The sequence below is a fragment of the Oncorhynchus gorbuscha genome, linkage group LG23 (assembly GCF_021184085.1).
Source record: "Oncorhynchus gorbuscha isolate QuinsamMale2020 ecotype Even-year linkage group LG23, OgorEven_v1.0, whole genome shotgun sequence".
Lineage (NCBI taxonomy): Eukaryota > Metazoa > Chordata > Actinopteri > Salmoniformes > Salmonidae > Oncorhynchus > Oncorhynchus gorbuscha.
In genome coordinates this window covers 10,604,910-10,627,614 of record NC_060195.1, presented here as the reverse complement: position 1 = coordinate 10,627,614, position 22,705 = coordinate 10,604,910, and the positions used below count along the sequence as shown (strand labels likewise).

The 22,705-nt window shown below is 44.7% G+C and overlaps 1 protein-coding gene across 5 annotated transcripts in view; it reads left to right on the top strand.

Annotated features, from left to right (window-relative positions):
• Nucleotides 1–21,651, top strand: part of LOC124011423 (glucocorticoid receptor-like) — a 67,584-nt gene extending 45,933 nt beyond the window's left edge. For 3 of the 5 annotated variants that reach the window (XM_046324789.1, XM_046324786.1, XM_046324787.1), the window contains exons 4-10: nucleotides 9,427–9,605; nucleotides 10,101–10,217; nucleotides 12,817–13,098; nucleotides 13,213–13,357; nucleotides 14,650–14,780; nucleotides 15,853–16,010; nucleotides 20,811–21,651. In XM_046324789.1, coding sequence (XP_046180745.1) covers nucleotides 9,427–9,605; nucleotides 10,101–10,217; nucleotides 12,817–13,098; nucleotides 13,213–13,357; nucleotides 14,650–14,780; nucleotides 15,853–16,010; nucleotides 20,811–20,963 — 1,165 coding nt within the window. In that variant the 3' untranslated portion in view covers nucleotides 20,964–21,651. Of the gene's footprint in view, nucleotides 1–664; nucleotides 731–9,426; nucleotides 9,606–10,100; nucleotides 10,218–12,816; nucleotides 13,099–13,212; nucleotides 13,358–14,649; nucleotides 14,781–15,852; nucleotides 16,011–20,810 lie in introns of those variants that run through there. The other 2 variants (XM_046324790.1, XM_046324788.1) reach the window with 2 other exon arrangements.
• Nucleotides 21,652–22,705: the final 1,054 nt, after the last annotated feature.

The window sequence follows — 22,705 nt, the reverse complement described above, 5'->3', positions numbered from 1 at the left end:
GGGACCGGACCTCACGAGGTGTTGTTGGGCGGACCGGACCTCACTAGCTGTTGTTGGGGGGACCGGACCTCACTAGTTGTTGTTGGGCGGACCGGACCTCACTATCTGTTGTTGGGCGGACCGGACTTCACTAGTTGTTGTTGGGCGGACCGGACCTCACTAGCTGTTGTTGGGCGGACCGGACCTCGCTAGTCGCAGGATTTCATCTGGAGAGAAAGGGGTCAAGGGGTGGGGTAGTTCTGTGTGAGTGGGACCAGCGGACTCAATAGGCTGAGTGAATGAGGAGTGGATGCAATCCATTTATTTTCAAAGTGGTTGACAGTCATCAGAAGGGAGAGATGATAGGATAGAAGGAGAGCGTAGTGGGAGAGAGAGTGAAGATTGCAGCGGTGCATGCCCATCTGCGTAGAAGCTGACTCAGTAGGGTTGGAGGAGAGGGAGACAGAAAAGGAAAGAAAGTAGTGATCAGAGACCTGGAGGGGAGTTGCAGTGTGATTAGTAGGAGAACAGCCTCTAGTAAAAGATAAGGTCAAGCATATTGTCTGCCTTGTGAGTGGGAGGGGACTGAGAAAGTGGGAGGAGGCTGGGAAAGTGGGAGGGGACTGGGAAAGGGTGAGGTCAAAAGAAACAAGGAGGGGAAAGAAAGAGTTAATCGACTGCAGACGTTGGGAGGTTGAAGTCTCCCAGTACGAAGAGCATTGAGCCGTCGTCAGGAAATGAACTTATCAAGGTGTCAAGCTCATTGAGCTCTAAGAGCACCTGGTTGGCGAAAGATGACAATGTTAAGCTTTAGTGGATAAGTGACAGCATGGAATTCAAATGAGGACCTAGACAGGTGAGAGAGGGAGAAAAGAGAAAATCTCCACTTAGGATGAGTAGCCGTGTGCCACCACCGTGATGAGTGAAAATAGAGCAGGTGGAGTAGCCGTGTTCTCTGGGGTGAGCCATGTCTCCGTCAGGGTCAGAAAAGTATATTGACTGAAGGGCAACATAAGGCTGAGATGAACTCTGCGTTCTTAACTGCAGATCGGCAGTTCCAAACGCTGCTGGAGACCAGGAAATCCATATGGGTAGTCTGCGCATGGTTCACTAAATTAGAAAGGTTGCAGCCAATGGGTGGGGAGTGTCTGTAGGGAGTAGGCTTTACTGAGTGAACATAGTAAACACTGCATATAGTTTCATTACAATTAGCCTAATACTTTTACTTGGTGCTGGTAGTTTGAAAGAGTTTGACTTCCTCTGTCGTCTTCTCTGTCTCTCCTTGTACTATAGTCAACTCTTCTGGGGAATGGAAGAGCTTCCTGTAGCCTTGAAGCTCTGCTCTGAGCAGCATTTGGTTTCACAGAGGAAATTCTGTCTCACCACTTTGTCATGCAACCCTGATTGATGTTGTCCTGCCAACCCGGAAAAACACATTTCATATTTCTGTCCTCTCATTGTCTTGCGTTCCAAAAGGCATACTGTTTACTGCACAGTGCACTACTTTTGACCAGGACCCATATAGCACCCTACTGTCTGTATATTCCCTATATAGTATACTACCTAATATGGGTCTGTAGTGCACTATATAAGGAATAGGATGCCATTTGGAACACAGCCAATGAGAAGCCAGAAATATGAAATGTTTGGTGCCATTTCGGGCGTAGCCAAGGTCAAGCCCACAGTATGGTGTCAGTCAGCCCAGCCCAGTATAAGTCGGTTCACTTCAGCTCATCAGTGTGTAAAGGGTAGTAGTGTCACACTGTCAGAACCACAGCAGCTGTTGCTGGACTGGTTATTTGTACTGCTGAGTTTGCTGGACTGGTTATTTATACTGCTGGACTGGTTATTTATACTGCTGGACTGGTTATTTATACTGCTGGCTGGTTATTTATACTGCCGAGTGTTGCTGGACTGGTTATTTATACTGCTGGGCTACTGATGACTGGTTATTTATACTGCTGGACTGGTTCTTTATACTGCAGAGTGTTGCTGGACTGGTTATTTATACTGCCATGTGTTGCTGGACTGGTTATTTAAACTGCCGAGTGTTGCTGGACTGGATATTTATACTGCCAAGTGTTGCTGGACTGGTTATTTAAACTGCCAAGTGTTGCTGGACTGGTTATTTAAACTGCCAAGTGTTGCTGGACTGGTTATTTATACTCCCAAGTGTTGCTGGACTGGTTATTTAAACTGCTGAGTGCTGCTGGATTGGTTATTTATACTGTCGGGTGTTGCTGGACTTGTTATTTATACTGCCGAGTGTTGCTGGACTTGTTATTTATACTGCCGAGTGTTGCTGGACTGGTTATTTATACTGCCGGGTGTTGCTGGACTGGTTATTTATACTGCCGGGTGTTGCTGGACTGGTTATTTATACTGCCGAGGTAGTAGTAGTAGTAGTAGTTGTAGTAGTGGTAGTAGTAGTAGTATGTAGTAGTAGGTAGTAGTAGTAGTAGTAGAGGTAGTAGTAGTAGTATGTAGTAGTTGTAGTAGTGGTAGTAGTAGTAGTATGTAGTAGTAGAGGTAGTAGTAGTTGTAGTAGTGGTAGTAGTGGTAGTAGTTGTAGTAGTGGTAGTAGTAGTAGTATGTAGTAGTAGAGGTAGTTGTAGTAGTGGTAGTAGTAGTAGTAGTAGTAGTAGTAGTAGTAGTGGTAGTAGTGGTAGTAGTAGTAGTATGTAGTAGTAGAGGTAGTAGTAGTAGTTGTAGTGGTAGTAGTGGTAGTATGTAGTAGTAGAGGCAGTAGTAGTGGTAGTAGTAGTAGTAGTATGTTGTAGTAGAGGTAGTAGTAGTAGTAGTTGTAGTAGTGGTAGTAGTGGTAGTAGTAGTAGTATGTAGTAGTAGAGGTAGTAGTAGTAGTAGTATGTAGTAGTAGAGGTAGTAGTAGTTGTAGTAGAGGTAGTAGTAGTTGTAGTAGTGGTAGTAGTGGTAGTAGTAGTAGTATGTAGTAGTAGAGGTAGTAGTAGTTGTAGTAGTGGTAGTAGTGGTAGTAGTATGTAGTAGTAGTTGTAGTAGTTGTAGTAGTGGTAGTAGTAGTAGTATGTAGTAGTAGAGGTAGTAGTAGTAGTAGTAGTGGTAGTAGTAGTAGTAGTATGTAGTAGTAGAGGTAGTAGTAGTAGTAGTTGTAGTAGTGGTAGTAGTAGTAGTAGTGTAGTAGTAGTAGGTAGTAGTAGTAGGTAGTAGTAGTGGTAGTAGTAGTAGTATGTAGTAGTAGAGGTAGTAGTAGTGGTAGTAGTAGTAGTAGAGGTAGTAGTAGTAGTGGTAGTAGTGGTAGTAGTAGTAGTATGTAGTAGTAGTGGTAGTAGTAGTAGTAGTAGTGGTAGTAGTAGTAGTAGTAGTAGTAGTAGTAGTAGAGGTAGTAGTTGTAGTAGTGGTAGTAGTAGTAGTATGTAGTAGTAGAGGTAGTAGTAGTAGTATGTAGTAGTAGAGGTAGTAGTAGTAGTACTAGGCCTGCTTAGTAGTAGTGGTAGTATGTAGTAGTAGTAGTAGTTGTAGTAGTTGTAGTAGTAGTATGTAGTAGTAGAGGTAGTAGTAGTAGTACTAGGCCTGCTTAGTAGTAGTGGTAGTATGTAGTAGTAGTATGTAGTAGTAGTTGTAGTAGTGGTAGTTGTAGTATGTAGTAGTAGAGGTAGTAGTAGTAGTAGAGGTAGTAGGAGTAGTACTGGGCCTGCTTAGTAGTAGTGGTAGTATGTAGTAGTAGTATGTAGTAGTAGTAGTAGTAGTTGTATTAGTGGTAGTTGTAGTAGTAGTAGTAGTAGTATGTAGTAGTAGAGGTAGTAGTTGTAGTACTAGGCCTGCTTAGTAGTAGTGGTAGTATGTAGTAGTACTATGTAGTAGTAGTAGTAGTAGTAGTAGTAGTAGTTGTAGTAGTTGTAGTAGTGGTAGTTGTAGTAGAGGTAGTAGTACTAGGCCTGCTTAGTAGTAGTGGTAGTATGTAGTAGTAGTATGTAGTAGTAGTAGTAGTAGTTGTGGTAGTTGTAGTAGTACTATGTAGTAGTAGAGGTAGTAGTAGTAGTACTAGGCCTGCTTAGTAGTAGTGGTAGTATGTAGTAGTAGTAGAGGTAGTAGTAGTAGAGGTAGTAGTAGTAGTATGTAGTAGTAGAGGTAGTAGTAGTAGTAGTAGAGGTAGTAGTAGTAGTAGTAGTAGTAGTAGTAGTAGTAGTAGTAGTAGTAGTAGTAGTAGTAGAGGTAGTAGTAGTAGTAGTATGTAGTAGTAGAGGTAGTAGTAGTAGTAGTAGTAGTAGTATGTAGTAGTAGAGGTAGTAGTAGTAGTACTAGGCCTGCTTAGTAGTAGTGTTATGCTCTGTGAGTGCTGCTCTGTCTAAGCAGCTTAGACGAAGGCCTAATGGCCCCCTATATTTCTCCATACAGTCCCCTAATAGAGTGTCATTTGAGAAGCAGCCGGTGACTTCTAAAAGTCTCCGATCAGATGAAGGTAGACCAGATGTTTGTGTTGTGGCAGACAGATGAGGTTTGCTGCTGCGGCGTAGTGCTCTGAGTCAGTGATGCTCTGTCTCAGTGCAGTGGGCGTAGGCGCAGAGGAAGTAGCTGCACATTACTGCAGCAACGAACAGCTCCACCTAGTGGTGTGTTTGGGAAAGGGCACCTCAAACAGCTAGGACATGGTCAGACAGAATTTTTATTTTATTTGACTAGGCAAGTCTGTTAAGAACAAATTCTTATTTACAATGACAGCCTACCGGAAAACAGTGGGTTTACGATCTTGTTCAGGGGCAGAATGACAGATTTTTTTTTTACCTTGTCAGCTCAGGGATTCCATCCCGCAACGTTTCGCACTAACCACTAGGCTACCTGCCACCTCAACATGTTAAGAAACCTTCAGAATCAGATTATATAGAACAGACCGGCCTCTCTGACATGTAGTGAAAGGGATCATGGCAGCTCTATTCATGACATATCAAACTGATACAATTCCGTATTTGTGTATCTTTATTTAACAAGGCAAGTCAGTTAAGAAAACAAATTCTTACTTTCAATGACGGCCTAGGAACAGGGGGTTAACTGCCTTGTTCAGGGGCAGAATGACAGATTTTCACATTGTCAGCTCAGGGATTCAATCTTGCAACCTTTCAGTTACTAGTCCAACGCTCTAACCACTAGGCTACCCTGCCTCTAACCACTAGGCTACCTTCCTCTAACCACTAGGCTACCTTTCTCTAACCACTAGGCTACCTGCCTCTAACCACTAGGCTACCTGCCTCTAACCACTAGGCTACCCTGCCTCTAACCACTAGGCTACCTGCCTCTAACCACTAGGCTACCCTTCCTCTAACCACTAGGCTACCTGCCTCTAACCACTAGGCTACCTGCCTCTAACCACTAGGCTACCTGCCTCTAACCACTAGGCTACCCTGCCTCTAACCACTAGGCTACCTGCCTCTAACCACTAGGCTACCTGCCTCTAACCACTAGGCTACCCTTCCTCTAACCACTAGGCTACCTGCCTCTAACCACTAGGCTACCTGCCTCTAACCACTAGGTTACCTGCCTCTAACCACTAGGCTACCTGCCTCTAACCACTAGGCTACCCTTCCTCTAACCACTAGGCTACCTGCCTCTAACCACTAGGCTACCTGCCTCTAACCACTAGGCTACCTGCCTCTAACCACTAGGCTACCCTGCCTCTAACCACTAGGCTACCTGCCTCTAACCACTAGGCTACCCTGCCTCTAACCACTAGGCTACCTTGCCTCTAATCACTAGGCTACCTGCCTCTAACCACTAGGCTACCTGCCTCTAATCACTAGGCTACCCTACCTCTAACCACTGCCTGCCTCTAACCACTAGGCTACCTGCCTCTAACCAATAGGCTACCCTGCCTCTAACCACTAGGCTACCTGCCTCTAACCAATAGGCTACCTGCCTCTAACCACTCGGCTACCTGCCTCTAACCACTAGGCTACCCTGCCCGCTCTAATGCTTTGGATAGAATTGAAATAACTGTGATTCTAGGAACTGTTCTGCTCCAATCAAAGAGCGGGGTGTCATGACACCCTTTCTGTTTGGCGATCCAACCACAGGTCTTTAGATGGCGTGGAGAACCATAGAGGAGATTGTTGAACCACAGGTCTTTAGATGGCGTGGAGAACCATAGAGGGGATTATAGAACCACAGGTCTTTAGATGGCGTGGAGAACCATAGAGGAGATTGTTGAACCACAGGTCTTTAGATGGCGTGGAGAACCATAGAGGAGATTGTTGAACCACAGGTCTTTAGATGGCGTGGAGAACCATAGAGGACATTGTTGAACCACATGTCTTTAGATGGCGTGGAGAACCATAGAGGAGATTGTTGAACCACAGGTCTTTAGATGGCGTGGAGAAGCATAGAGAAGAATGTTGAACCACAGTTAGATGGTGTGGAGAACCATAGAGGACATTGTTGAACCACAGTTAGATGGCGTGGAGAACCATAGAGGAGATTGTTGAACCACAGTTAGATGGCGTGGAGAACCATAGAGGAGATTGTTGAACCACAGGTCTTTAGATGGTGTGGAGAACCATAGAGGAGATTGTTGAACCACAGTTAGATGGCGTGGAGAACCATAGAGGAGATTGTTGAACCACAGTTAGATGGCGTGGAGAACCATAGAGGAGATTGTTGAACCACAGGTCTTTAGATGGTGTGGAGAACCATAGAGGAGATTGTTGAACCATAGTTAGATGGCGTGGAGAACCATAGAGTACATTGTTGAACCATAGTTAGATGGCGTGGAGAACCATAGAGGAGATTGTTGAACCATAGTTAGATGGCGTGGAGAACCATAGAGGAGATTGTTGAACCATAGTTAGATGGCGTGGAGAACCATAGAGGAGATTGTTGAACCATAGTTAGATGGCGTGGAGAACCATAGAGGAGATTGTTGAACCATAGTTAGATGGCATGGAGAACCATAGAGGAGATTGTTGAACCATAGTTAGATGGCGTGGAGAACCATAGAGGAGATTGTTGAACCACAGTTAGATGGCGTGGAGAACCATAGAGGAGATTGTTGAACCACAGTTAGATGGCGTGGAGAACCATAGAGGAGATTGTTGAACCACAGTTAGATGGCGTGGAGAACCATAGAGGAGATTGTTGAACCATAGTTAGATGGCGTGGAGAACCATAGAGGAGATTGTTGAACCATAGTTAGATGGCGTGGAGAACCATAGAGGATATTGTTGAACCATAGTTAGATGGCGTGGAGAACCATAGAGGACATTGTTGAACCACAGTTAGATGGTGTGGAGAACCATAGAGGAGATTGTTGAACCACAGTTAGATGGCGTGGAGAACCATAGAGGAGATTGTTGAACCACAGTTAGATGGCGTGGAGAACCATAGAGGAGATTGTTGAACCACAGTTAGATGGCGTGGAGAACCATAGAGGAGATTGTTGAACCACAGTTAGATGGCGTGGAGAACCATAGAGGAGATTGTTGAACCACAGTTAGATGGCGTGGAGAACCATAGAGGAGATTGTTGAACCACAGTTAGATGGCGTGGAGAACCATAGAGGAGATTGTTGAACCACAGTTAGATGGCGTGGAGAACCATAGAGGAGATTGTTGAACCATAGTTAGATGGCGTGGAGAACCATAGTTAGATGGCGTGGAGAACCATAGAGGAGATTGTTGAACCATAGTTAGATGGCATGGAGAACCATAGAGGAGATTGTTGAACCATAGTTACATGGCATGGAGAACCACAGAGGAGATTGTTGAACCATAGTTAGATGGCGTGGAGAACCATAGAGGACATTGTTGAACCACAGTTAGATGGTGTGGAGAACCATAGAGGACATTGTTGAACCACAGTTAGATGGCGTGGAGAACCATAGAGGAGATTGTTGAACCACAGTTAGATGGCGTGGAGAACCATAGAGGAGATTGTTGAACCACAGGTCTTTAGATGGCGTGGAGAACCATAGAGGAGATTGTTGAACCACAGTTAGATGGCGTGGAGAACCACAGAGGAGATTGTTGAACCATAGAGGAGATTGTTGAACCACAGGTCTTTAGATGGCGTGGAGAACCATAGAGGAGATTGTTGAACCATAGTTAGATGGCGTGGAGAACCATAGAGGAGATTGTTGAACCACAGTTAGATGGCGTGGAGAACCACAGAGGAGATTGTTGAACCATAGAGGAGATTGTTGAACCACAGGTCTTTAGATGGCGTGGAGAACCATAGAGGAGATTGTTGAACCATAGTTAGATGTTTATTCTTTGGATCTTGAAGGATAAGTGGTACATTTAGGACATTTAGGAAAAAAGGAAACTCAACCAAAATAAATGTAATGGATCTTATGCCAATATTCTGGTCAACTGACCAAAATGGAGACCGAAGTGTTTGGTGTTTTGGTAATGTAGGAAATGTAACAACAGAAGTGCCAAAGTGTATGTTTAGCTCACATGATGTTGTTTGTCAAATAAAATAACCCCAGGCATGCTGTGAAACTGTAGAAGGTCATATTTTCAAGAGCAGATGGAATGTGTTGAGTTCCCCTGTTGTTACTGTTCCAGCTCACAGAAAGGGTGAGGGCCACATGCTTCTGTGTGAACTGTGACATAGTTTGAGAGAGTTTGCTCTGCCTCTGTGGGAATAGTGTCGGTATGTTTTCAGAATCCCAGAAGCATCATCATACTTGTTGCCAAGTTATTATTTTGTATTCGTTCAGAAAATTGCACTTGTTACTGACTCTAAACCCTCCTTCCTCTTCCCTGCTCTCCTCTCTTCCCTGCTCTCCTCTCTTCCCTGCTCTCCTCTCTTCCCTGCTCTCCTCTCTTCCCTGCTCTCCTCTCTTCCCTGCTCTTCCCTGCTCTCCTCTCTTCCCTGCTCTCCTCTCTTCCCTGCTCTCCTCTCTTCCCTGCTCTCCTCTCTTCCTTGCTCTCCTCTCTTCCCTGCTCTTCCCTGCTCTCCTCTCTTCCCTGCTCTTCCCTGCTCTCCTCTCTTCCCTGCTCTTCCCTGCTCTCCTCTCTTCCCTGCTCTTCCCTGCTCTCCTCTCTTCCCTGCTCTTCCCTGCTCTCCTCTCTTCCCTGCTCTTCCCTGCTCTCCTCTCTTCCCTGCTCTTCCCTGCTCTCCTCTCTTCCCTGCTCTCCTCTCTTCCTTGCTCTCCTCTCTTCCCTGCTCTCCTCTCTTCCCTGCTCCCCTCTCTTCCCTGCTCTTCCCTGCTCTCCTCTCTTCCCTGCTCTCCTCTCTTCCCTGCTCTCCTCTCTTCCCTGCTCTCCTCTCTTCCCTGCACTTCCCTGCTCTCCTCTCTTCCCTGCTCTTCCCTGCTCTCCTCTCTTCCCTGCTCTCCTCTCTTCCCTGCTCTTCCCTGCTCTCCTCTCTTCCCTGCTCTCCTCTCTTCCTTGCTCTCCTCTCTTCCCTGCTCTCCTCTCTTCCCTGCTCTCCTCTCTTCCCTGCTCTCCTCACTTCCCTGCTCTCCTCTCAATGTAGTTCTACTTCCAGGCAAGGTGGTGGCGCTGCGTCGTGTACAACCCAGGGCAAGGCCGGGACCGCCCATAAGATCTGTCTGGTGTGTTCAGATGAGGCGTCCGGCTGTCACTACGGGGTGCTCACCTGCGGAAGCTGCAAGGTGTTCTTCAAGAGAGCCGTGGAAGGTACGGTGGCAAGGGGTGAGATGGTAGGACAATTGCTATGGTCTGGTCCCAGATCTGTTTTTACTATCTTGCAAGTCACTGGGACTGGGCTACCACTGATGATGTGTGGTGTATATATCATGTGGTACTGTGGCAAGGAGTGTGACACCTTGTACTGTGGCGGCATGGAATGATGTTTGGTTTACGGTAGATACTGGCAAGGTAGGATGGCAAGGAGTGAGATGGTAAGACACCTTGTACTGTGGCAGCATGGAATGATGTTTGGTTTACGGTAGATACTGGCAAGGAGTGAGATGGTAGAACAACTGGTGCTTCTGGTACTGTTGCACTGTGACATGGAATGATGTACGGTAGGCATATTGTGAATGATACTCGTCTGTGCCTGTTCGAATGAAGACACTGCAGACATTTGATTTGCAAGTTGGGGGCTTTCTGATCCAGTGTGATGCAAGAAGAAAGAGGTACTTTATTCAATTGTTTTGTCATTCAAATTCTCTTCTCGTGTTTCAGGGCAACACAACTACCTGTGTGCTGGGAGGAAGGACTGTATCATCGATAAGATCAGAAGGAAGAACTGTCCAGCCTGCCGCTTCCGTAAGTGTCTCATGGCAGGGATGAACCTGGAAGGTAAACTATGTTAGTGTCTCATGGCAGGGATGAACCTGGAAGGTAAACTATGTTACCTTGTTTTATTGTCTCATGGCAGGGATGAACCTGGAAGGTAAACTATGTTACCTTGTTTTATTGTCTCCTGGCAGGGATGAACCTGGAAGGTAAACTATGTTACCTTGTTTTATTGTCTCATGGCAGGGATGAACCTGGAAGGTAAACTATGTTACCTTGTTTTATTGTCTCATGGCAGGGATGAACCTGGAAGGTAAACTATGTTACCTTGTTTTATTGTCTCATGGCAGGGATGAACCTGGAAGGTAAACTATGTTACCTTGTTTTATTGTCTCATGGCAGGGATGAACCTGGAAGGTACACTATGTTACCTTGTTTTATTGTCTCATGGCAGGGATGAACCTGGAAGGTAAACTATGTTACCTTGTTTTATTGTCTCATGGCAGGGATGAACCTGGAAGGTAAACTATGTTACCTTGTTTTATTGTCTCATGGCAGGGATGAACCTGGAAGGTAAACTATGTTACCTTGTTTTATTGTCTCATGGCAGGGATGAACCTGGAAGGTAAACTATGTTACCTTGTTTTATTGTCTCATGGCAGGGATGAACCTGGAAGGTACACTCTTTTACCTTGTTTTATTGTCTCATGGCAGGGATGAACCTGGAAGGTAAACTATGTTACCTTGTTTTATTGCCTCATGGCAGGGATGAACCTGGAAGGTAAACTATGTTACCTTGTTTTATTGTCTCATGGCAGGGATGAACCTGGAAGGTAAACTATGTTACCTTGTTTTATTGTCTCATGGCAGGGATGAACCTGGAAGGTAAACTATGTTACCTTGTTTTATTGTCTCATGGCAGGGATGAACCTGGAAGGTAAACTATGTTACCTTGTTTTATTGTCTCATGGCAGGGATGAACCTGGAAGGTAAACTATGTTACCTTGTTTTATTTTACAGATTCTATATTTGATTTAATGTAAATTGGTGTACAGCTCCATCTATGACTACAAGGTACTACAACCTCAAGTACCAGACACAAGTAGATACAGTGCCTTCAGAAAGTATTCAGACCCCTTGACTTTTTCCAGATTTTGTTACGTAACGGCCTTATTCTAAAATGGATACAATAAATAAAAATTCTCAGCAATCTACACACAATACCCCATAATGACATCACAATACCCCATAATGACAAAGCATGAGGTCAAAGGAATTGTCCGTAGAACTCCAAGACAGGATTGTGTCTCGAGGTACAGATCTGGGGAAGAGTACCAAAAACTTCCTGCAGCATTGAAGGTCCCCAAGAACACAGTGGTCTCCATTTTTAAATGGAAGAAGTTTGGAACCACCAAGACTCTTCCTAGAACTGGTCGCCCAGCCAAACTGAACAATCGAGGGAGAAGGGCCTTGGTCAGGGAGGTGACCAAGAACCCGATGGTCACTCTGACAGAGCTCTAGAGTTCCTCTGTGGAGATGGGAGAACCTTCTAGAAGGACAACTATCTCTGCAGCACTCCACCAATCAGGCCTTTATGGTAGAGTGGCCAGACAGAAGCCACTCCTCGGTAAAAGGCACATGACAGCCCGCTTGGAGTTTTCCAAAAGGCATCTAAAGACTCTCAGACCATTAAAAACAAGATTCTCTGGTCTGATGAAACCAAGATTGAACTCTTTGGCCTGAATGCCAAGTGTCATGTCTGGAGGAAATCTGGTACCATCCCTACGGTGAAGCATGGTGGTTGCAGCATCACGCTGTGGGAATGTTTTTCAGCTGCAATTACTGGGATACTAGTCAGGATTGAGGGAAAAGAGAGATCCTTGATAAAAACCTGCTCCAGAGCGCTCAGGACCTCAGACTGGGGTGAAGGTTCACCTTCCAACCTGTCAACGACCCTAAGCACACAGCCAAGACAAGTCTCTGAATGTCCCTGAGTGGCCCAGCCAGAGCCCAGACTTGGAACCAGATGGAGCATCTCTGGAGAGACCTAAAAATAGCTATGCAGCAAAGCTCCCCATCCAACCTGACAGAGCTTGAAAGGATCTGCAGAGAAGAATGGAGAAACTCCCCAAATACAGGTGTGCCAAGCTTGTAGCGTCATACCCAAGAAGACTTGAGGCTGTAATTACTGCCAAAGGTGCTTCAACAAAGTACTGAATAAAGGGATTAGTGTCCCGGTCCTTAAAAGTGGCAGCTTTAGCCTTTAGTGTGAATGTTGCCTGTAATCCATGGCTTCTGGTTGGGGTATGTACGTACTGTCACTGTGGGGACAATGTCATCGAGGCACTTATTAAAGGGAATGGGAACACTTTAGGAAGTTATGTACATGTGATATTTCAGTGACAATCATTTCAGAAAAACAGTTTTTGCTTTGACATTATGGGGTATTGTGTGTAGATTAATGGGGGGACACACGATTTAATCGCTCTGGATAAGAGCGTCTGCTAAATGACTTAAATGTAATGTAAATGTAATCATTTTTAGAAAAGGTCAAGGGGTCTGAATACTCCGAAGGTACTGTATGTTAGTTTAACTGGTTTTTGATATCATGGTCAGTCAATATACCTCCTCTCTCCCTCCCTTCCTCTCTCCTTCACTACAGCTCGTAAAACCAAGAAGCTGAACCGTTTAAAGGGGGTGCAGCAGCCCACCATGGCCGAGCTGACCCCCCGTCCGCTCCCAGAGGCCAGGTCGCTGGTCCCCAAGTCCATGCCCCAGCTCACCCCCACCATGCTGTCTCTACTAAAGGCCATCGAGCCAGACACCATCTACTCTGGCTACGACGGCACCCTGCCAGACACCTCCACCCGCATCATGACCACCCTCAACAGGCTGGGGGGACGACAGGTGGTATCAGCCGTCAAGTGGGCCAAGTCTTTGCCAGGTACTACTATTTCTAAGAGACATGGTTGGAAACCTACCATAGACAGCAGTGCTACAGTATCATCAGAGAAATGGAACCTATAGTCATTTAGTGTTCTGTTACCTTCCCCTGCAGGGTTCCGGAACCTTCACCTGGACGACCAGATGACTCTGCTGCAGTGTTCCTGGTTGTTCCTCATGTCCTTCGGCCTGGGCTGGAGGTCCTACCAACAGTGTGCCGGGAACATGCTCTGCTTCGCTCCAGACCTCGTCATCAACCAGTATGTCTATTTATCTGTCAGCCTAAGTCTTTGTCTGTCTGCATGTCTCTCTCTCTCCTCATCAGGGACCGTATGAAGCTGCCCTACATGGCAGACCAGTGTGACGTCATCACTAACATGTCTCTCTCTCTCATCAGGGACTGTATGAAGCTGCCCTACATGGCAGACCAGTGTGACGTCATCACTAACATACCTGTCTCTCTCTCTCCTCATCAGGGACAGTATGAAGCTGCCCTACATGGCAGACCAGTGTGACATCATCACTAACATGTCTCTCTCTCTCCTCATCAGGGACCGTATGAAGCTGCCCTACATGGCAGACCAGTGTGACGTCATCACTAACATACCTGTCTCTCTCTCTCTCCTCATCAGGGACAGTATGAAGCTGCCCTACATGGCAGACCAGTGTGACGTCATCACTAACATGTCTCTCTCTCTCCTCATCAGGGACCGTATGAAGCTGCCCTACATGGCAGACCAGTGTGACGTCATCACTAACATGTCTCTCTCTCTCTCATCAGGGACCGTATGAAGCTGCCCTACATGGCAGACCAGTGTGACGTCATCACTAACATACCTCTCTCTCTCCTCATCAGGGACCGTATGAAGCTGCCCTACATGGCAGACCAGTGTGACGTCATCACTAACATGTCTCTCTCTCTCATCAGGGACCGTATGAAGCTGCCCTACATGGCAGACCAGTGTGACGTCATCACTAACATACCTGTCTCTCTCTCTCCTCATCAGGGACAGTATGAAGCTGCCCTACATGGCAGACCAGTGTGACATCATCACTAACATGTCTCTCTCTCTCCTCATCAGGGACCGTATGAAGCTGCCCTACATGGCAGACCAGTGTGACGTCATCACTAACATACCTGTCTCTCTCTCTCTCCTCATCAGGGACAGTATGAAGCTGCCCTACATGGCAGACCAGTGTGACGTCATCACTAACATGTCTCTCTCTCTCCTCATCAGGGACCGTATGAAGCTGCCCTACATGGCAGACCAGTGTGACGTCATCACTAACATACCTGTCTCTCTCTCTCCTCATCAGAGACCGTATGAAGCTGCCCTACATGGCAGACCAGTGTGACGTCATCACTAACATACCTGTCTCTCTCTCTCCTCATCAGGGACCGTATGAAGCTGCCCTACATGGCAGACCAGTGTGATGTCATCACTAACATGTCTCTCTCTCTCTCCTCATCAGGGACCGTATGAAGCTGCCCTACATGGCAGACCAGTGTGACGTCATCACTAACATACCTGTCTCTCTCTCTCCTCATCAGGGACCGTATGAAGCTGCCCTACATGGCAGACCAGTGTGAACAGATGTTGAAGATCTCCAGTGAGTTTGTCAGACTGCAGGTGTCTCATGACGAGTATCTGTGTATGAAGGTTCTGCTGCTGCTCAGCACCGGTGAGTCTCAGCTCTGCTTTTCCTTTGACCTTGAGTCCATAACAATATACCAGCCTATTTCCTGATTGATGGCTGTGTGTTCCTGGGTTTTTACTGTTATGTTTTTAATGTTGATCCTGCCATTGGGATGTTAAAGAAGGAACGTTTCCTATTTCATCTTATTGTATTTTCACTTTTCATTTTCAACATAACAGTGCATTCGGAAAGTATTCAGACACCTTGACTTTTTCCACATTTTGTTTACGTTACAGCCTTATTCTAAAATAGATTTTTTTTTTTAAATAAGTTTTATCCTCATCGATCTACACACAATACCTCATAATGACAAAGCAAAAACTATTTCATACATTTTAGAATAAGGCTGTAACGTAACAAAATGTGGAAAAAGACAAGGTGTCTGAATACTTTCCTCAGGCACTGTATAATGGAAGGGGAACTGCATAGGCACTGTATAATGGAAGGGGAACTGCATAGGCACTGTATAATGGAAGGGGAACTGCATAGGCACTGTATAATGGAAGGGGAACTGCATAGGCACTGTATAATGGAAGGGGAACTGCATAGGCACTGTATAATGGAAGGGGAACTGCATAGGCACTGTATACTGGAAGGGGAACTGCATAGGCACTGTATAATGGAAGGGGAACTGCATAGGCACTGTATACTGGAAGGGGAACTGCATAGGCACTGTATAATGGAAGGGGAACTGCATAGGCACTGTATACTGGAAGGGGAACTGCATAGGCACTGTATAATGGAAGGGGAACTGCATAGGCACTGTATACTGGAAGGGGAACTGCATAGGCACTGTATAATGGAAGGGGAACTGCATAGGCACGACTTACTGGGCTGTTTAACACTATTTCTGTTATGTTATTTTCCTGTTATGTTCATCTTTAGTGCCAAAGGCAAAAACACTCAGAGAGGTTGATGTATTATGGTGTGTGTGTGTGTGTGTGTGTGTGTGTGTGTGTGTGTGTGTGTGTGTGTGTGTGTGTGTGTGTGTGTGTGTGTGTGTGTGTGTGTGTGTGTGTGTGTGTGTGTGTGTGTGTGTGTGTGTGTGTGCGTCCAGTGCCAAAGGATGGTCTGAAGAGTCAGGCAGTGTTTGATGAGATCAGGATGTCCTACATCAAGGAGTTGGGGAAGGCCATCGTCAAGAGAGAGGAAAACTCCAGCCAGAACTGGCAACGCTTCTACCAGCTCACCAAGCTTCTTGACTCCATGCACGAGGTACACATTAGAATTCTTCACGGGTTCAACAGACTCAAAATCCTGAGATAAGACCCGGGATTGGGGCCTAAATTCAGATTTTTCCCTTGGATATCAGTCGGGTCTGATATAATTGCCACGCTTCTCGAATATGTGCATTTAAAATGTATTTACCGTCTAGACCCGTACTCTGTTACTTTAATCTTTGTGAGGTGAAGAGAACGGTGCGATCTTGTTACCTGTGTCAGCCAACTGCAACTCAAAATGTATAGCTTATTTCCAGCTGAAACCGGTTCTGGCTGCTCACCTCACACGTGCCTGCTGTTGAAGAGAGAGAGAGAGAGAGAGAGAGAGAGAGAGAGAGAGAGAGAGAGAGAGAGAGAGAGAGAGAGAGAGAGAGAGAGAGAGAGAGAGAGAGAGAGAGAGAGAGAGAGAGAGAGAGAGAGAGAGAGAGAGAGAGAGAGAGAGAGAGAGAGAGAGAGAGAGAGAGAGAGAGAGAGAGAGAGAGAGAGAGAGAGAGAGAGAGAGAGAGAGAGAGAGAGAGAGAGAGAGAGAGAGAGAGAGAGAGAGAGAGAGAGAGAGAGAGAGAGAGAGAGAGAGAGAGAGAGAGAGAGAGAGAGAGAGAGAGAGAGAGAGAGAGAGAGAGAGAGAGGAGCCCTGACCTAGACTACTGTTGATTGTGAAGATGCAGGTCTTTTATATTGAAGTCAAATGAAAGTTAGAGGACAAAAGAGGATAGTGAGAAGAAGCCGACGGGAGGAGGGGGGTGGGACGTCCTCTGGGACAAGTTATAATATTGTAGTGGACAAAGATTAGAAAAGCGTTTGTAAATGGACTGTGTTCAACTCGCTATTCAGGTTTGAGGTTAACTTTGAGTTATTATCATTTGTTTTATCATTATTGTATATCATTTTCGATTTGTTGAGACATTTTTGTTGGCTAAATTAAGTTCTAACGGTCTTTTTAAATGTTGTGCTTCGTATATAGTTTGAGATGAAGGTTAAAACTAGGCCTGTTGTAAAATAAATAGCATTAGGCTATCATTGCTGTCATTTGTTCAGTAGGCCTACGGTATGCACTCACCTTTGTTGGGAATGGCTGCAATAGAGGCCATTTCAAGGTTTTAAACCAGTTCATTAAATATGCAACAAGTGTTTTGTTTCATTCTGTTGAACCATTTTCTTTGGCCAAATTAGGTTCCAACTGTAATGTTGTGTGTACCACAATATAATACCATTCGTGGTCTTGAACGCACTGCACAACATGTAAATTCCCGTTGGACGCGGGAGAGCTCTCAGTCTATTGAAAACGTCTGGTTAGTAGCTAGCAACCTTTTTGCGTTTGGATCCCACATCAGTTGCTGGGATCGCTACTATTTGTCCAGTGATCCTGCCGACCAGTGGTGTCTCTCTATCACATGTAAAGGATATTTTAAATGAACAAAAAATAGTTTTACAAGCAGTTGTTACAACAACAAGAATATCACTTCAAGTGTTTTGTCCAAATACTGGTGGAGTCAACTAATAAAATAATGGACCTGACCAGAGAGGTCCAGGACCTGAAGAACAGTTTGCTGTTCTCTCAGGGTCAGCTCGATGAGTTGAAACAGGAGATGACAGCCATCTGTAAATCGTTGAGAGAGGACATCAGTTCTGTAACAATGACAGAGAAAATCAGATTATCTCGAGGGACAAACGGGGCTGAATAACATGGTTGTGGACAGAATTGCTGGAAACCTGGACGGAGTCTGAGGAGAAACTGAAGTGAAATGGAATCTTAACGCAATGACATTCTATACGATTCTGTGCTTCCAACTTTGTGGCAAAAGTTTGGGGAAGGGACATTCCTGTTTCAGCATGACAATGCCCCCATGCACAAAGTGACGTCCATACAGACATGGTTTGTTGAGATCGGTGTCAAAGAACTTGAATTTCAAGGCCTACCTTCAAACTCAGTACCTCTTTGCTTGACATAATGGGGAAATCAAAAGAAATCAGCCAACACTTTAAAAAAAAAAGAATTGTAGACCTCCACAAGTCTGGTTCATCCTCAGGAGCAATTTCCAAACACCTGAAGGTACCACGTTCATCTGTACAAACAATAGTATGCAAGTATAAACACCCTGGGACCACCCAGCCGTCATACCGCTGAGGAAAGAGACGCGTTCTGTCTCCTAGTGATGAATGTACTTTGGTGCGAAAAGTGCAAATCAATCCCAGAACAACAGCAAAGGACCTTATGAAGATGCTGGAGGAAACAGGTACAAAAGTATCTATATCCACAGTAAAACAAGTCCTATATCGACATAACCTGAAAGGCCACTCAGCAAGAAAGAAGCCACTGCTCCAAAACCGCCATAAAAAAGCCAGGCTACGGTTTGCAACTGCACATGGGGACAAATATGAAAAAAATAGATAACTGTTTGGCCATAATGACCATCGTTATGTTTGGCGGAAGAGGGGGAGGCTTGCAAGCCGAAGAACACCATCCCAACCGTGAAGCACGGGGTGGTAGCATCATGTTGTGGGGGTGTTTTGCTGCAGGAGGGACTGGTGCACTTCACAAAATAGATGGCATCATGAGGGAGGGAAATTATGTGTATATATTGAAGCAACATCCCAAGACATCAGTCAGGAAGTTAAAGCTTGGTCGCAAATGGACAATGACGCCAAGCATACTTCCAAAGTTGTGGCAAAATGGCTTAAGGACAACAAAGTCAAGGTATTGGAGTGGCCATAACAAGTCCCTGACCTTAATCCTATAGAAAATTTGTGGGCCGAACTGAAAAAGCGTGTGCAAGCGAGGAGGCCTACAAACCTGACTCAGTTACACCAGCTCTGTCAGGAGGAATGGGCCAAAATTCACCCAACTTATTGTGAGAAGCTTGTGGAAGGCTCCCCAAAACGTTTGACCCAAGTTAATCAATTTAAAGGCAATGCTACCAAATACTAATTGAGTGCATGTGAACGTCTGACCCACTGGGAATGTGATGAAAGAAATAAAAGCTGAAATAAATCATTATCTCTACCATTATTCTGACATTTCACATTCGTGGTCTGGAGCTCAATGCTGTCTCCTGGTGGTCTGGAGCTCAATGCTGTCTCCTGGTGGTCTGGAGCTCAATGCTTTCTCCTGGTGGTCTGGAGCTCAATGCTGCCTCCTGGTGGTCTGGAGCTCAATGCTGTCTCCTGGTGGTCTGGAGCTCAATGCTGTCTCCTGGTGGTCTGGAGCTCAATGCTGTCTCCTGGTGGTCTGGAGCTCAATGCTGTCTCCTGGTGGTCTGGAGCTCAATGCTGTCTCCTGGTGGTCTGGAGCTCAATGCTTCTCCTGGTGGTCTGGAGCTCAATGCTGTCTCCTGGTGGTCTGGAGCTCAATGCTGTCTCCTGGTGGTCTGGAGCTCAATGCTGTCTCCTGGTGGTCTACAAATTTTGTCATGAGAAGCAGAGAACATTTAGCATTTTCTTGCAATTCTATTCTATTCTAACAAAATCTATGTACTAAAAAAAACCTAGCTATAAAATGTTAGTTGGCATGGGCTTTTTGATCTGGATATTTCGGACAATTTATAAATAGCTCTCTAAAGGTTTGCAATGACTGACATGATAAGAGGAACTGATGATGCACTACCCAGTTTAGAAACGGTATTCTACTATTACAACACACATGTGGCATACAGCCAGATATGGGATTCATGAATGAGTGGGTTAGGAACAATAATGATGACAACTTGCATATGTTGGGACAGGATGTTAACTTCTTAGGGGTCCTGCTAGCAGGACAACTTCCGGTGAAACTAGGGGCGCAATTCAATAAATAATCATAATAATTATGGATATTAAACATTTAGGTACATACAAGTGTCTTATATCGGCTGAAAGCTTAAACTCTTGTTAATCGACCTGCACTGTCCTATTTACAGTACCTATTACAGTGAAAACGTGTCATGTGATTGTTTGAGGACGGCGCCCCACATCAAAATCATTTTCCACCGGCACAGGTTTCATAAATTCACATAACGATTAAATATTCACTTACTTTTTGAAAAACTTCCTCTGATTTGTCATCCAAAGGGTCCCAGCTATAACATGTAGTGTTGTTTTGTTAGATAAAATCCTTCTTTATATCCCAAAAAGTCTGTTTAGTTGGCGCCATCGATTTGAGTAATCCATTCGTTCAACATGCAGAGAAAGGAATATGAAAATCTACCCCTAACCTTTGTTTCAAACAAATCAAAATACGTTTCTATTTACTCCTCAGATACCCTCAAATGTCATCAAACTATAATATTTCTTACAGAAAGAAGTATGTTCAGGAAACTGATTTTAGCAGGTGCGTCCTGTATTGATGGCACGCCCGAACACACATTTCCAAGACTGTGTCCCTGTACTAAAACTGATATTTCTTATTCATTTTGGAAGTTACAAGCCTTGAAACCTTGATCATAGACTGCTGACACTCTGTGGAAGCCATAGAAATTACAGCTAGAATTCAGTTTGCCCATATACTTTCCATTGTAAGAGCATGGTCTCAACAAAACAAAAATAAATTATGTTTGGTTTTTCGTCTACATTATTTTAACATTTCTACAAACTTCAAAGTGTTTTCTTTCCAATGGCACCAATTATACGCATATCCTGGCTTCAGGGCCTGAGCAACAGGTAGTTTACTTTGGGCACGTCATTCAGGCGGAAATTTAGAAAAAAAGAGGCCTGGCCCTAATTATGTGTTCTTCTGTCATTCATCTATCCATGTTTGTTTAAGAACATTTCTGTGGCCAACAGACAGTAAATAAACATGTCTAATGTGCTGCTTTCTCTTTAGATGGTTGGTGGGCTGCTCAACTTCTGCTTCTACACGTTCGTCAACAAGTCTCTGTCGGTGGAGTTCCCAGAGATGTTAGCAGAGATCATCAGCAACCAGTTACCAAAATTCAAAGCCGGGAGCGTCAAGCCCCTCCTCTTCCACCAGAAATGACTGTGTGGTGCTTCCGCCACCATGACACAATGCCTTAAAATCCCCTCACCTTTCCCCTGACAGAGGGAGACCGGGAAGAAGAGAAGACAGAAGAGGAGATGCTGTTTTGGGAGAAAGTATACAAAGTACAAGGGTTTGGGGATTTGGGGATGAAACATGGAGGAGGAAGGAGAGATTTGTCAAGAGGCAGACGACGAGAGGGAAAGAGCACAGAGTTTTTTTAGTTTCGTTTAACATCTATGATCCAGTATGCAGTATAACAGTAGAAATAAATGTCTTAAGTTTAAAGATAATCAAGGATTGAAATAAACTAACCGTGTTTTCTCAGGTGTATCACCCTCAGAATTTAACAATATCTAGATTAAACAAGTATCTCATGTACAGATTATTAAGATGCTATTTTTTACAGCCACAGGTTTATACAGTTTATTATACAGGTCATTTCTTACCTCAGCAAAGGTAAACACTATAACTATTGTGATGTTTTCCCACAGGTTTAGCTACTGGGTATTCCTCTACCTACTGTCGTGTTTAGAACCTGGTTGTAAACAGAGTTTGATTATCAAGTCACATGACATAAAACATCTCGTTTTGTTTTGTAACTGTCATTACAAAAGCATTTTTGCATAGCTTTTTTTTTTTTTTTAAGTCAGGCATAACATTATGAATGAGTTTTTTTAATTTTTATGTAAGCTTTATGTAAGCATACAGTACACAATTCACAGACCTATCTTTGTCTACGTTTAGGCTACACGCAGGCTGCCAGGTTTACACACACACACACACACCGTCGATCGGAAAAAAGGGAGAGAAAAAAAGATGTGCCTTTTTAGCTTGACGTCTGATTTTAGCCTCTGGCTGTCCGAGGATGTTCTTCCTTCACCATTACGGTTGACCCTCGGTGTATGTGATTGTTGTCTTCCTGTTACATGCAGTTTCAGTCAGTTTTCCTTTTTAAAAATGGCTGCCGTGTTTGTCTGTTGCTATTGCAGCTCGGTTATGGATTCTCAGTGTGGGATCAATCGATCCAATAATACTCCCAATCTACATACAGTATTCCCTTCCTGATCTCTTGTTCACGTCTCTATTTTAAATACTATTTTAGCACTATGCCCCCCCCCCCTCTACTAAACTGAGAGAATGTGAAAGTAAGTAGTAGAAAAGATGTCTTTAACTCTATTGGATGTTTGTAAAAGCTATTAATTGTCACCATTGAACTTGTTATTTTTGTCAGCAAAATGTAACTGGGTCTTTAACTAGGCAAGTCAGTTAAGAACAAATTCTTATTTACAATGATGGCCTACTGGGGAACGCACAACAGATTTTGACCTTGTCAGCTCGGGGATTCGATCCAGCAACCTCTTGGTTACTGGCCCAACGCTCTAAACACCTGCCGTCTGTCAGTGAACTTCTTCCTGTTGCTTTTGTTTTTACTGTTGTTTTGCTAGTCGTTATTTTGCCCGTTGTCATTGTTGGAATGTGTCGGAAAGAGAGAGATGCGTCAGCCAATCAAAAATAGAGAGTTTGAGAACGCAGCAGCGGCCCCAAAACCAGGCTGGTTGCTATGGTTTCCCTAACCGTAATATTTAATGGGAGTTTGGCAGTTCTTGAATTTAGTTGTATAGTAGTTCTTGGTCACTTTAGGAAAGGCAGAGGGCTTCAGTGTTTGACCCTCAATACTCTATATGCTGCTTTCTGTATGAACACGGGTGTGTTTGAATGGATAGTAGAGGGGTATGTGA